The sequence below is a fragment of the Anopheles moucheti genome, unplaced genomic scaffold (assembly GCF_943734755.1).
Source record: "Anopheles moucheti unplaced genomic scaffold, idAnoMoucSN_F20_07 scaffold_24_ctg1, whole genome shotgun sequence".
Classification (NCBI taxonomy): Eukaryota; Metazoa; Arthropoda; class Insecta; order Diptera; family Culicidae; genus Anopheles; species Anopheles moucheti.
Genome location: NW_026453616.1, coordinates 860,775 through 875,763, shown reverse-complemented (window position 1 = coordinate 875,763; position 14,989 = coordinate 860,775). Strand labels below are relative to the sequence as shown.

Below are 14,989 nucleotides of genomic sequence, written 5' to 3'. Positions count from 1 at the left end.
ACTTTGAACTGAATATTCAGCTACGGGTAAACAAAGACGCAGAAAGCCAGAAATGGCAGGCCCAGACCTCTTAAGATTGTTGTGCCGATAGAAGAAGAAGTATTGAGTGCTGCGGCTCAAATAGGGTTTTGTACCAGTTTTGTTGTTTAAGAAACCATTCACCCTGTATCACCTACCAAAATTTAAATCTTTTTGACAATTAAACAATTAAAAACATTCTTGAATAGCGCGTCTGTGGACGTCAATACGTGTAAAAAACTTCCATTTGGTAAATCCATAGTATACATGGAAAAATATATTGTTGGTGTTGCTGCGGGAACAAAGTCGTACTGCTAGGTCCGCCGCCGTAGGTTGACCACGCGAAGGTTGGCCTACCCTGAGACTCTCGCGCAAGTCTCGTTCACCTTTCAGATCAGTTCGGATCAGACGTTAGGCTTCGTAGCTGGATTCCCAGGACGAGTTTCTAACGTGGATCTTTACTTTCACTGAAAGGGCCGTAGAATTGACTTGAAAGCACCGTGTTAGGGTTTAAAGTACAAGTGCAGTTTATTGGCAATGTCTCCTGCTTATATACTAACAATGTGTCTCGAGATTTGAAAGTGAAAACGAGATGAACGATATAATCATTCTCCTTACGTTAGCAATCTTATGTTGAAAGATCGAATCATTGTTCTTACTTTAGCATATCTTGCATTGTGAGGATCGAATTATTCTTCTTATGTTGGCAAATCTATTGGTGTCGGGTGTACACGCCCGTTGACGGTCGCATTGCGTCTGCTTATTTGCGATAATTGTCGTATAGTCGATTGTATTTGTTTACAGTATCAACGGTGAGGGCTCTTATTGTTTATGCGCTTTTCGAACGGGTCTCCGGACGTTGTTTACTTACGAGCTCGCGTTTATGTCAACTGTTATGATTTGCGCCCTCAGTTTGGGTGCTAGCATGCTCATTCATGAGTTCTGTTCGCGTTCTTAACATTTCGACTGATTTCGCGGTTTTCTCAATTGTTATGATTAACCCCCTTCGGATTCTAGCATGCTCATTCATGAGTTTTGTTCGCGTTCGCAACAGTTGGCGAGAGAATCTTGGAAGGCGTTGAAAGAAGAGATGTAAAATCAAAAATGATCCATGAATGTGGGAAATAATGTTACCATGGAAACGTTATGCGTCGCCTCCAACTAAAATTTGTATAGCGATGAGAGAGAAAATAGTACCAGGTGCTGATTCTCCCAAATGGCTGGTAAAAATGGGTATACTGAATCCAGTATTAGACAACCAGACCACACCATAGGCCACGGTCAAACTATAAAATCAATCCACTAATCGGATCAAGATAGCTGGCAGGAACAAAATAAAGTAAATTGCTTAGATATTTTACCCAACATGTTAGTTGCTGTATTGCTGACAGAAAATGGCCCTACATGAAGTAGCCCTTATTAAGGTAAGGTAATCCAAAGCGAAACCTCGAATACCGTCTTTGTCGTTGGGACGCTTCTATCCTTCTATCGTTTGGACTTGAAGCAAAAGGGTTTAACCATATCTTAACCTAGCCTGAATCATTCGTTCACCGGGAAGTGGGTAATCGAATTACGATAAGTAAATAATTTCCAATGCAAGGTCACATCATGCAGGCTGCATCAAATTCAAACCACTGGTCCATCAATCGCTTGAAAGTGCTTAAAAAATAACCCGAGACCCGTTGCAAATACCCATGATCTACATACCACTTCGTTCCGGTCGAAGAAAGTGTCCCAGCTGTTGCAATCCATCTCTAGGCTGCCGGTATTATTCCGTTCATTATTTTCACAATGATACAATTCGGATTGTGCAACGCAAGCCAGCCACTTGAGCGCTTCATGGACGATATATTAGCAGATCCCAATGTTCTGGCGGTGTTTGTTACCTCCACTGAAAAGGAGCATCGAAACATGTTAAAATTGTATTCTAGCATCTCAAATCGAATGGCCTGGTACTAAACTCTCAAAAGAATTAGCCGACTGCAGTGGATTATGGTCGTCCTAATGCTTTGTTAGAACTGCGACAATTTTGTGGATGCCAGGAAAATTTGGCTAAAGCTCTTACCCGTGTTATCTTTTCTTAACTTGCCCAAACGAATGTGGCTTGTAGCGGAACGGATCCGTTAAAGATCGCCAAAGGCTGGTTACCGGCTCATCGTATATCGCGGCAGGGGCAGCATCTCGTCTTCGAACGTAGGCTAACAGCTGTGAAGCTAACAGTAAACTATTTTCCATACTTTGTAGAGAACTTACCCGACCATTAATCGCTGGGATCCTTCACGCAGGACTTTTCTGTTTAATTTCTTCACAGATTCAGTAGCATCCCGTCTTCGAGCATAAGCTAACAGCTACGAAGCTAACAGTAAAATATTTTCCATGCCTTGTAGAGAACCTACCATTGAAAGCGGCCAACGCCCGCTCACATATTCACTGCACTACAAAGAAAGAAAATGCATTACATGCGTTAAAACGAGCCGCTTACTTTCATTAAAATGCTTTGCTTACCTTACACCACAAGTCGCGTTAATTGAGCATGCAGTTTGAAATAAAAAATTACCTCTCGTAATTTTTGGCACACAAAAATTATTCATAATTAATGCACTCTGTTGCTTTCAAATTTCCGCTTTAAACCGCCAATATTTATGAGAAACAAAAATGTAAACATACCATGTTGACATTTAATTTGTCACACCATATGACCAAACCACCAATTGATGTGCTTGAAACGTTTCAGGGTAGCTTCAAACCCTAGGGGGGGGGGAGACTACAAACATCTTTTACCCAAATATCTTTCACCCAACATTCTTTTACCAAAACTCCTTCAATACATAATTTATCCCGAAGTTTGATTGAAATGGCATATTTGCCCATAGTGCGTTCTTATGGAAGATTATAATTTTTCGTTGTCGAACTTATATTCGAATGTTTTTCGAAACGTCCGGATCGATGTTTTCAATTTAGGGATGTTTGGCAACTCTTCAACAGTCAATCGTCGGATGCAGATGTATGGATGTGTTACGATTGAAAAATGGAAAATCATTGTGCTGTCAAAATGTCGCAAGTGATGTGAAATTGTGCTAGTTGTTGCGTGGTGTTGTGAGCCGAATCGATGCTTTTATATTCAATCAATCGGTGTTTTACTCGAAAGAATGGCCAGGCCGTACTGCTAAAAGTGCTAAAAAGTTTGATAGTGTACACATTTGCAAGTGTTTTGTGGTGTTACGTGCTCTCATCAATGTGGTGCTACGGCTAATCAATTCGTCATTCGACCGATTTAGCGCAGGGCTGCGATACAAAACCTACCTTTAGCAACGAGTGTTTTCTTTCAAGTGGTGGTGCTCGGTAGTAAAAGGAGGTAATTGTTTAATAAGCTATATTCATATGTTATTAAATCATCACTGCCTTAAATCGTCGTCACAATAACGTATGTACCAATTATTCATAGGACATTTTTTCCTTGTATGAAGAACGGCGATGGCCGGAAATGCTATACACAGTGCCATTATTAAACGAATGTGAGGAATTAAACGTAGTGTGGAAAGCAAGCGTTAGTAGTTTGGTGTTTGCTTCAAGGATTATATTCTTCTGACTGATAGAGTATAATCCAGATAGAGGTAAGTAGATTGTGTGACCAATTGATTGGCGTGTTTTTTAAGCTTAATGTTAATATCTTTCATTGTAGGGATTGAATAAAATATAGACACGACAAACATTACGTGTTCGCCACACACTATTACGCAGTGAGTACAAACATTGATGTATATCTATGTCTTTCAAACTATGATGATGACGATAGTCCCTTTTTTTCAACCACGTCGAACCTTTATCAATGTACTAATCGAGTAAACCATCGTAGCTATATTACAGTAACGTTTAACATGCTCAGCACCACATCACCCCAATTTAAGTGATGCCAATAGCACCGCCTAGCCGTATCACACAAAACTGTTAAAAGACTACTCGATTGATCTGTTATAGGATACAGAATGGTTTGGGGCTGCAAACAATGTTGGTTCCGGAAAATTATTGTTCGAAAGGGGAAAATTATGTTTTTCGTGTTGGTGTTTAATTTCTAATGAAAAACAAATATATAGATCTGACAACTTTACATTTCAATATGCTCTAAAGGAACACAAATGTGGTGTTTGTGAGAATGCATTACAATGCGGTGAAATTGATCGTTTGTTCTGTAAGAACAGTTAACAATAAACAACGCGTTTATGACCGATTTGTTAATAAATAATTCAAATGCCAATTTGTTTTACCATTTCAATCTCCTACGGAGCACAAAACAAATTAGATCATACTTATTCTGCTGTATGATCTCATTTGATCTGACTGAGGCCTGATCTTGATCTGAGGCTTAATACGTCTTTACTAATTTTTCATTTTGGCTTTCATTGTAGTATACTGTGTAATTTTTTTTATTTATGGGATATGGGATATATATTTATATTTATATGTATTATTATTTATATTTATATGTATTATTATTGTTTGTACCTCTATGTAAAGTTTGCCCTAAAATGTTGCATCATCGATTGTCTCACTTGGTCCGCATTCAAGAGCATACAAAATGGCTTTATTAAGAGTTAAGGGTTTCCTTGCTTGCAAAAAGAATCTGGTGCTAAGGTTTTTTTAATCCGTTCATGAAAGTACGTACCGCTATTGGCTCTGCAATATTAGTAGCGGCTGTTTCATTTAAAAATGTACCGTACGATACATGAGCTGCAGATAGTTTTTTTTTTGCAAGTTTTTCGATCTCATCACCAAATGCTGAGATGGATTGTTTTAGTTGTTTTTGTTGGCCAAAGAGTTGGATGTGTGGGTCTTGAACAACGCCGTGTTCTATGGCGGGTAGTACTCTGGCGCTGTCGGTGAAAATCACGTTGGGCTTAACACTGCGAAGACTTTCGCCGGCGGCGATAAGCATAGCTACTGCTTCTGCGGAAAAAATGGAAGTGTTGTTAGGTAGTTTAATGGCACTATTGACGTGAGTGGAGTGTATTCCGCATCCGGCAGCTTCGTTTAGAACGGCCGTCGGTGAAGATGTGTTGCTGGTGTTGATACTTGTTACAGATCTGACGTGTGAATGTTTGGTTGGCTATGTGGCTACTTTTCCCTGCTTTTAATTGGTGTTTAAGGTCCCAGTCTATTATAGGTGTTTGTTGATACCAGGGGCACTGACCGCACTTTGTGATCGAGTTTGTGATGACAGTTCATAAAAATCAACACGAAATTCACCAAATCAATGACTCCTTCGTCACTCTCAAATTCATCATCGCTAGATCTGCCGGAGACACTAGGAACAGCGTTATCTTCCACCTCATCGATGAACGATGCATCGCCAACAAGCTCTTCTGCTGTGTCACAACCTGGTTTCACTACACCTTAAACGAAGAACGAATTACTGATGAATTTTAACTAACAGACTAAATAATAGACAATAAAACAAACCATCATCAGTTTGGTTAAATGGTAGCTCTGCGGCAGTATGACTTATATCTTCTTTTCTCAGTTCGTCCAGGAGTCGCTTTCGTCGGTACAAAATACCACTTTTTTTAAGTATTGCGCGTAGTGTTGTTCAGACATTTCACTTTCATTTTATTTACAAGGTTTGCATCAGGTCACAATTATAACAAAAATCGCACAAACCACAAATAAATCCAAATTAAACCTATTGAATAGACAACTCAAATCACTATCAATTAATATGAACCGAAGCATGTGTTGGAATGTCAAATGCGACAATGCGTAACTTGACAAAGCATTTTATGTTGAATATCGAGTTTTCGGCAACTGTACGGAATTTGTAAAAGCAGTTAAATAAAACAGTTAAACAGTTAAATATTGAAAGTTTTCCAGTCATTGGAAAAGTTTCTGTTTTTATTCCCATGTATTCTCTGTCGGCATGATATAAATAGCACGATTTCGAAAAAATTTGCTTTTACGACCACAAAGTCGTAGTGTAGTCAGGTTGTCTGGGTAGCTTTTTTCCTTTGACTTTGCTTTACACTCCTAAGGATAAGACCAATCCTTACAAATAGTTTTGGCGGAATCCGTAAGATAAACTATATCCTACGTGAAGTGAAATTGTTGATACTTGCCAGGGCATCCTCATGCTCATCAAATGGCTGGATCGATGAAAAAGGATACTCGGTACCCTTCAGGACAAATGTGATGTAAATGTGTGGTTACCTGGAATTTTCGAAAGGTATTCCTGGAATACCTGGAATTGGATCACTTGAAGAAAAAATGTAATACAATTACTAAGCTAATAATAAACATCCTTCAATTTCGGAAACCATAGCGCCACTACTGCGATCACTTTTTCTTCCATTTGCGTTCAAAATGTAGATTGAACAATTTGGAATCAATGAGAGAAAAAAAGTATCAGGTGCCGATTTTCCCAAATGGCTGGTTTGCCATGAGTATACTGAAACCAGTATTGGACAACCAGACCACACCATAGGCCACGGTCAAACTATAAAATCAATCTACTAATCGGATCAAGATAGCTGGCGGGAATAAAATAAAGCAAATTGCTTAGATATTTTACCCAACACGTTAGTTGCTGTATTGCTGACAGAAAATGGGAAATAACTCACACGTGCATATCATTTCCTGTGCTCGATACTAACACGAGTAATCATTAGGTAAGTAGCTCTACATTAAGTAGCCCTTATTAAGGTAAGGTAATCCAAAGCGAAACCTCGAATACCGTCTTTTTTGTTGGGACGCTTCTATCCTGGATAAAGGACAAGTTATCAACGATTAAGGGCGACAGCCAATCCTATTCGGCTTGAAGCAAAAGGGTTTAACCATATTTTATATGAAAAGACCAGCCTTCATATTGGGTATAAATAAGTGTTACTCTGTGTATTTGTCCCCTGTGCATGCGGAATATGATCCGGGCAAGGTTATAACCTAGCCTGAATCATTCGTTCACCGGGAAGTGGGTAATCGAATTACGATAAATAAATCATTTCCAATGCAAGGTCACATCATGCAGGCTGCATCAAATTCAAACCACTGGTCCATCAATCGATTTAAAATGCTTTAAAAAATAACTCGAGGCCCGTTGCAAATACCCATGACCTACATACCACTTCGTTCTGGTCGAAGAAAGTGTCCCAGCTGTTGCAATCCATCTCTAGGCTGCCGGTATTATTCCGTTCATTATTTTCACAATGATGCAATTCGGTGATGCAGTGATTGCAATGAGAAACAAAAATGTAAACATACCATGTTGACATTTAATTTGTCACACCATATGACCAAACCACCAATTGATGTGCTTGAAACGTTTCAGGGTAGCTTCAAACCCTAGGGGGGGGGGAGACTACAAACATCTTTTACCCAAATATCTTTCACCCAACATTCTTTTACCAAAACTCCTTCAATACATAATTTATCCCGAAGTTTGATTGAAATGGCATATTTGCCCATAGTGCGTTCTTATGGAAGATTATAATTTTTCGTTGTCGAACTTATATTCGAATGTTTTTCGAAACGTCCGGATCGATGTTTTCAATTTAGGGATGTTTGGCAACTCTTCAACAGTCAATCGTCGGATGCAGATGTATGGATGTGTTACCGTGCGTTTACACGAAGATTATAATTAATTTTTTTGACAGATTGAATTAATTTTTTCCTCCGAAAAATTAATTTTTTGACAGATTGAATTAATTTTTGCTCCGACAAATTAATTTTTTGATGGAAACCCAAGCTCCAAACGTCACACGAAAGGGCGCCCGAAAATGCTCCCGCGGGGCGCCCGAAATTGGTACCTTCGGGCGCCCGAATAACGATGGCTAAGGCAGGTTTTGACATTTGCAGTAGCCAAAAAATTGGCAACGCTGCCAAAAACAAAATTTTCAGCTCCATCCCTCCCCTCTCCCACCATTCCTTACCAGTTCTTTTTTCTTCTATGCATCCCCCAATCATTTTACTGTCTATATTTAGAATCGAACTCGTATTGTATGTGTTTGAATCTCTAATGTGTTATGTATTTGTCTTTTACGTCTGTGTTGAATTGGGGGCTAATATAGGGCTATAAAAGCACCCATGATAGAGCCAAGCGAAATATGCACTGCTGTGTATGTCTTCGTCATGAATTTGCGCTAGATGCACCAAATTGATGGTGCAGTTAAAGGTCGGTATGTATTTTGGTTTCGTTGAAGCTTCAGCCTCAGAGAAAAGTGTTTCCTGGATTGAATGGAGGTATAAATAGTCTCTATTTTACATGCATTTTCGGACACTGATTCCAGTGGAACAGCATCATCATTACCGTCATCAAACCATCATGAGTTTGTCTCGTCTTGTTTTCCTGGGATTGTAACGTAAACTATTGTCAATATATTAGAGGGGCAAATATAATGTAACAAGAGCTCTGCTTGCAACCAAACGTGCGATAATAATTTAACTTTCACGACGAAGAATATCACATGCACATTCATAGGTCGGATGCGGTGCTGAAAATTGTAACCTATTTTAACCACTGCGAGATGGCACTGGAGCTGTTGTGCGATGTAAAAGGATCATCTAAAGGTTAAGGACCCTCTTCTAGTACAAGATGAACCTGTATCATGGTAAAAAAGTACATTCATTTCTTTCATTCCTTTGGTTCTGCCGGCAGCATGATCATGACGGTGGTACCGGTTGCACGAACATGACGGTGATAAATGTGCGAATAACGCTTTTTTCGCTATGGTAGCAGATGCAGAAGACTCCTCATTGTTATTTTCTGCATGTAAACAACTGCATTTTATATAATTGCAGATAAAACTCGTTCGTTTCTGCAGCGGCTTCACTCGTGTTGTTTACGTGTGCTTCTTCTTCTTCTTCTTCTTGATGACGGCGTGACACCCAATATGCTGCCCAAGGTACCAACATCAACAATAGCAATGCTCCCGAAGGTGGGCTAAAACTTGCAAAATGTTGAAAAATCGTTTGAATGTTAATAAAACGTGTTTGTAAAATTAGGTAAAATCTTCTCAAAGCCATATCAGATAAAATTGCTGACCATAATTCAGTAAAAATGCCTTAAAAACACGTGCACTCTTGAACTGTGTAGCGTAAATCGACAATGTTAGCCCGTCCGGCTGTCTTTTGCATGCTGGGAAGATAGTCCTCTACTCGCGATCTTGAACTGAATGTATAAACGCAATTTATGTCAATTTTATCCTTGTTGTGGCCTAGCGCGCGGAATCCAAACAAAATTCAACGGTGTTTATTGCATAGTGACTCGAGAAACGGTGTGAAATATATAGAACTGCTCTCTAAGCTATCTAAGCTCTGTGAAAAAATGAATGAAGACGGTGTTGTACCGGTCACTGATAATGACCATACATACGGACGACGAGAGCGTAGAACACGTCGATGGTGGGCAATCGAAATGTTCCATCGAAGAGATCAGGCTGGGAACCGATTGATGGACACCATCATGGCAGAACAAGTGAATGAGACGATTAAAACATTCCTACGGATGACGAAGGAAGATTTTGATCATCTTTTGTCGTTTGTTGGGCCGAGAATTCAGAGGATGGACACAAATATGCGTGAAGCAGTCACGGCCCAAGAAAGGTTAATGATAACTTTGCGCTTTTTGGCAACTGGAGAAACATTCACCAGCCTGCAGTTTATATTTCGTGTAAGCAACAAACGATTAATAATATTAATAAACAAAATTATTAAAAGTAATGCGGTTATTTTTTAGGTTTCCAAGTCGTTAATCAGTAGCATTGTGAAGGATGTGTGTGCGGTTCTCAACGAACAACTACGGAGCTATGTAAAAGTAAGTATTGTTTTTTGTTCTTCTGAAGAACGTACATGTAGAGTAACTTATGAATTTTTACATCACTCCGTTACTTGTTTGTATTTTCTTAAAAGTATCATCAAATATGTCATCAAAAGAAAAGATAATGTTATTACAATGATTGCTTATTTGTTAACAAAAATATTTCTTTATTTAAACAGTGTATAAAATCATAACAGCCTTTTTGCTATAGAATAATTATAATCGCAAAGTTATAAATACAAAATAATTCCATGTTAACGTTTGCTGTAAAGTGATTTTTTGTTTTGATCACTTATATAAATATCACAGGTATGTGAGGAACTTAAAATTTTCAAGACACGACGGGCAGGCCGTTCTGACAAAAGGAAAAAAATCGTCCAAGACTCATAGTCATGGAACTTTACCAGACATGTTAAAGTCTATTGGTACAGTTTTCTGTGTCGTTCGAGTTCCAGCTGCTCGACCTAAGGCCTAAATGGAACAAAAAAAAAGTATTGTAGTATTATTGATTAATATTGGTTTACTAAATATATATTTTACCTCTGCTCAGTTCTTGCGATTACGATAGTATTCGTCCATTGCCAGCTTTGCCTTCTCGACGTAATTTATAGCCAGCAGCTGATCGGCACCTTCGTAAGATTTGAGCCATGCGGTGATGTACTGGCCGAAAGTGTTGGCACGATCACTATCTATTGCGGAGGAAAGTGTTTGGGAGTAGGATGTTGATGTTGTTGGTTGTGTAGTTGGTGTTGGGTGGGTGGTTGGTGGTGTTGGGTGAATGGTTGGTGGTGTTCGGTGGGTGGTTGGTGGTGTTGGGTGAATGGTTGGTGGTGTTGGGTGGGTGGTTGGTGGTGTTGGGTGAATGGTTGGTGGTGTTCGGTGGGTGGTTGGTGGTGTTGGGTGAATGGTTGGTGGTGTTCGGTGGGTGGTTGGTGGTGTTGGGTGAATGGTTGGTGGTGTTGGGTGGGTGGTTGGTGGTGTTGGGTGAATGGTTGGTGGTGTTGGGTGAATGGTTGGTGGTGTTGGGTGGGTGGTTGGTGGTGTTGGATGAATGGTTGGTGGTGTTGGGTGGGTGGTTGGTGGTGTTGGGTGAATGGTTGGTGGTGTTCGGTGGGTGGTTGGTGGTGTTGAGTGGGTGGTTGGTGGTGTTGGGATACTTTGGGAGGAGTGCTGTTCCGATTGGGCAACGTCGTAGAACTGAAAATAAATAAAACAAATACATTTAATCTTAAGGTATGTTAGTATTGTTTAAATAAGGAATTATAAAATACATATCATTAAATAACGGGGTAGTGGTTTGCTAATCAATAAATATCCAAATAAATAAACTAATGTTAAATGTTATGTTCTTCTTTTAGATGCCGTCAAATACACAGCAATGGCGAGAAGTATCGAAAAAATTTGAAGACCGATGGAATTTCCCCCATGCCATAGGTGCCATCGATGGCAAGCATGTTCGAATTCGGGCACCAAGCCACAGTGGATCGGAGTACTACAACTACAAAAATTTTTTCAGCATCGTACTACTTGCGGTAGTCGACGCTGACTACAATTTCTTGCATGCCGATGTTGGAGGAAAAGGAGGCATTTCAGACGGAGGTGTATTCAAGAATAGTTGTTTGTGCCAGCGTTTGGAAAACAACAGTCTTAATATTCCAGAACCTGAGCCATTGCGGATTCCCTACACCATCCGCGTTCCATACTTCCTGTTAGGAGACAAGGCGTTTGCCTTTACTTCATACTGCATACGTCCCTTCGCAGGTGAACATCCTACAGGAAGTATGGAGCGAGTATTTAATACTCGTCACTCTCGAGCTCGCGTGGTAGTTGAAAATGCGTTCGGGATTTTAGCAAACCGTTTCCGCATTTATAAAGGGACGATTTCTCTAGAACCCGAGAAAGTAAAGACCATCGTAATGACTACGGTTTACTTACATAACTTTATAAGAAAACGTGGTTCAAGCTCCATTGACGCTCCTCCACCATTGGCCAACACACCGGACAATGGAAGAGTGGAAGGCGAAAGATCGACGGGACGAATGATTGGCTTGCAGAACTTTTCGACTAGGACGTCCAATCGTTTGCTGAAAATTCGGAAGCATATAGCATCCGATTTTGTTCGCAACAATCGTCGGACTCGTTAGACGGTACAAACTTTAAAAGGGACACCTGCACGGCCTTGAACACAAATCAGTGACTTACTTACAGTAAGCAAAAACCAATCGGCTCTTTTTAGAGCCACCACCAAATTAATTAAAAGAATTACATGCTAAATCTGCAAACCAAACCCCGTAAATAAATTCATATTTTTAATATATGCAAGATGGTTACATACCGTATTCAGATGCTCATCGTCGGTCATAGTGTCGTCTAAAAACATCATTGCCTCGTAGGCGAACCACTTCGGCCGGAAAACATCCGCAGAAGCTGCAATAAACGAATGTTTCGTAAATTAATCAGTTTTTAATTACGTCCCACTATCAATCACCTGATCCAGTTTGCTGGCTTCTTTTGATCTTCGCCTTGTTGATCCGGTAAATGGCAACCATCTTCTTCCAACACCTCTCCGCCACCTCCTTTGTGAGGTTTAGGGCTTCGCCCACCTCTGACCAGGCATCTCCTCGTAGCGTACTGTTTTTGTACAGAGGGCTACGTTTCGACCACAAGATATGTCTGGTCTCGACCTCATTCACCAGCCGTAGGCTAGCTTCATTGCTCTAAAACCATCATAGTAAGGGGAAACCGATTAATTACTCCGAAAAAAAATAAGAAAACACAAATAACGTTAACCCAGTTGAGCTGCATTCGAACAGCTAAGTGTTATCCCGTTGCTGTTAACATTTTACGCAACTGCAAGTAAGGTTATTCTACTTAGCCCTTTCTGCCTTTCAGAGTTTAGGAACGCCATTGGACGGGGCTGGAATATGAATGGATTATGACTGTAAAAATTAAATGTTGCAAAGTATAACAGCTGCAGTGGCATCAGCAACAGCAATAACAGGAATTTAGCAACAGCAACACCGGGCAGTACAGTTTTCAGCAAGGGCAGCAGCGACCTCAACAACAGTGGAGAGTGTTGTGGACAACAGGAACAGCAGCGGCACAAGCTGCGGACAGTTAATTAAACCCCAAAGGACAACATCAACGGCAGACAGTACATCGGAGCACCAAGAGCAGCAGCATCCGCAGGAAGGATCCGAAGGAAGGAAGGCGATGGACAGGGCAGCAAGGGTACAAATAGAACAAGATAAAATAATCATAATCATAATAGGGACAGAATCTTTTGGCACAAAAACAACACCGAATGTAAAATGTACAACAATAATTCGAAACATTCAAATTCAATTCAAATTCAAAAAAACACACACACACACTACTCTCGGTGGCGATTCAATGCGGCACCGCTAAAAACACGCACAAACTTACCAATCTAGAACGATTGTTTTCGCTTTCCATTGCTAAAAAAATAATATTAAAACATTTTTCAGTAAACATTTGGTAATTATCACAATATTTTAATACACAAATACATACCACTGCTAAAATGTTCCAATGTTATTCACTGTTTGTTCACAATTAAAGGGTACCAGAGCTTTAATCGATTTTGACAGTAGCGATTAATTTTTCGGAGGAAAAAATTAATTTGTCGGAGCAAAAATTAATTTTTCGGAGGTAAAAATTAATTTGTCGGAGGAAAAATTAATTCAATCTGTCAAAAAAATTAATTATAATCTTCGTGTAAACGCACGGTTACGATTGAAAAATGGAAAATCATTGTGCTGTCAAAATGTCGCAAGTGATGTGAAATTGTGCTAGTTGTTGCGTGGTGTTGTGAGCCGAATCGATGCTTTTATATTCAATCAATCGGTGTTTTACTCGAAAGAATGGCCAGGCCGTACTGCTAAAAGTGCTAAAAAGTTTGATAGTGTACACATTTGCAAGTGTTTTGTGGTGTTACGTGCTCTCATCAATGTGGTGCTACGGCTAATCAATTCGTCATTCGACCGATTTAGCGCAGGGCTGCGATACAAAACCTACCTTTAGCAACGAGTGTTTTCTTTCAAGTGGTGGTGCTCGGTAGTAAAAGGAGGTAATTGTTTAATAAGCTATATTCATATGTTATTAAATCATCACTGCCTTAAATCGTCGTCACAATAACGTATGTACCAATTATTCATAGGACATTTTTTCCTTGTATGAAGAACGGCGATGGCCGGAAATGCTATACACAGTGCCATTATTAAACGAATGTGAGGAATTAAACGTAGTGTGGAAAGCAAGCGTTAGTAGTTTGGTGTTTGCTTCAAGGATTATATTCTTCTGACTGATAGAGTATAATCCAGATAGAGGTAAGTAGATTGTGTGACCAATTGATTGGCGTGTTTTTTAAGCTTAATGTTAATATCTTTCATTGTAGGGATTGAATAAAATATAGACACGACAAACATTACGTGTTCGCCACACACTATTACGCAGTGAGTACAAACATTGATGTATATCTATGTCTTTCAAACTATGATGATGACGATAGTCCCTTTTTTTCAACCACGTCGAACCTTTATCAATGTACTAATCGAGTAAACCATCGTAGCTATATTACAGTAACGTTTAACATGCTCAGCACCACATCACCCCAATTTAAGTGATGCCAATAGCACCGCCTAGCCGTATCACACAAAACTGTTAAAAGACTACTCGATTGATCTGTTATAGGATACAGAATGGTTTGGGGCTGCAAACAATGTTGGTTCCGGAAAATTATTGTTCGAAAGGGGAAAATTATGTTTTTCGTGTTGGTGTTTAATTTCTAATGAAAAACAAATATATAGATCTGACAACTTTACATTTCAATATGCTCTAAAGGAACACAAATGTGGTGTTTGTGAGAATGCATTACAATGCGGTGAAATTGATCGTTTGTTCTGTAAGAACAGTTAACAATAAACAACGCGTTTATGACCGATTTGTTAATAAATAATTCAAATGCCAATTTGTTTTACCATTTCAATCTCCTACGGAGCACAAAACAAATTAGATCATACTTATTCTGCTGTATGATCTCATTTGATCTGACTGAGGCCTGATCTTGATCTGAGGCTTAATACGTCTTTACTAATTTTTCATTTTGGCTTTCATTGTAGTATACTGTGTAATTTTTTTTATTTATGGGAT

General features: G+C 39.5%; 1 protein-coding gene and 2 long non-coding RNA genes across 3 annotated transcripts; all 3 read left to right on the top strand.

The window, feature by feature from the left end:
- Positions 1-3,331: 3,331 nt before the first annotated feature.
- Positions 3,332-3,854, top strand: LOC128309176 (uncharacterized). Its single transcript, XR_008288839.1, has 3 exons — positions 3,332-3,373; positions 3,464-3,632; positions 3,701-3,854. It is a non-coding gene; the product is annotated as an uncharacterized LOC128309176 (long non-coding RNA).
- A 5,708-nt stretch (positions 3,855-9,562) lies between these two features.
- Positions 9,563-11,644, top strand: LOC128309204 (putative nuclease HARBI1). The gene is made up of 4 exons (XM_053045587.1): positions 9,563-9,670; positions 9,737-9,814; positions 11,176-11,385; positions 11,579-11,644. The coding sequence occupies exons 1-4, from the start codon at positions 9,563-9,565 to the stop codon at positions 11,642-11,644; spliced, it is 462 nt and encodes a 153-aa protein (XP_052901547.1).
- Positions 11,645-13,853: 2,209 nt separating this feature from the next.
- On the top strand, positions 13,854-14,388 carry LOC128309219 (uncharacterized). The gene is made up of 3 exons (XR_008288840.1): positions 13,854-13,907; positions 13,998-14,166; positions 14,235-14,388. It is a non-coding gene; the product is annotated as an uncharacterized LOC128309219 (long non-coding RNA).
- The last annotated feature ends 601 nt before the right edge of the window (positions 14,389-14,989 follow it).

Coding starts and splice junctions, on each gene's coding strand:
- LOC128309204 (XM_053045587.1), top strand. CDS start 9,563: ATGGACACAAATATGCGTGAAGCAGTCACGGCCCAAGAAAGGTTAATG. Junction 9,815..11,175: donor AACTACGGAGCTATGTAAAA/GTAAGTATTGTT, acceptor TTCTTCTTTTAG/ATGCCGTCAAATACACAGCA. Junction 11,386..11,578: donor ACAATTTCTTGCATGCCGAT/GTTGGAGGAAAA, acceptor GTCCCTTCGCAG/GTGAACATCCTACAGGAAGT.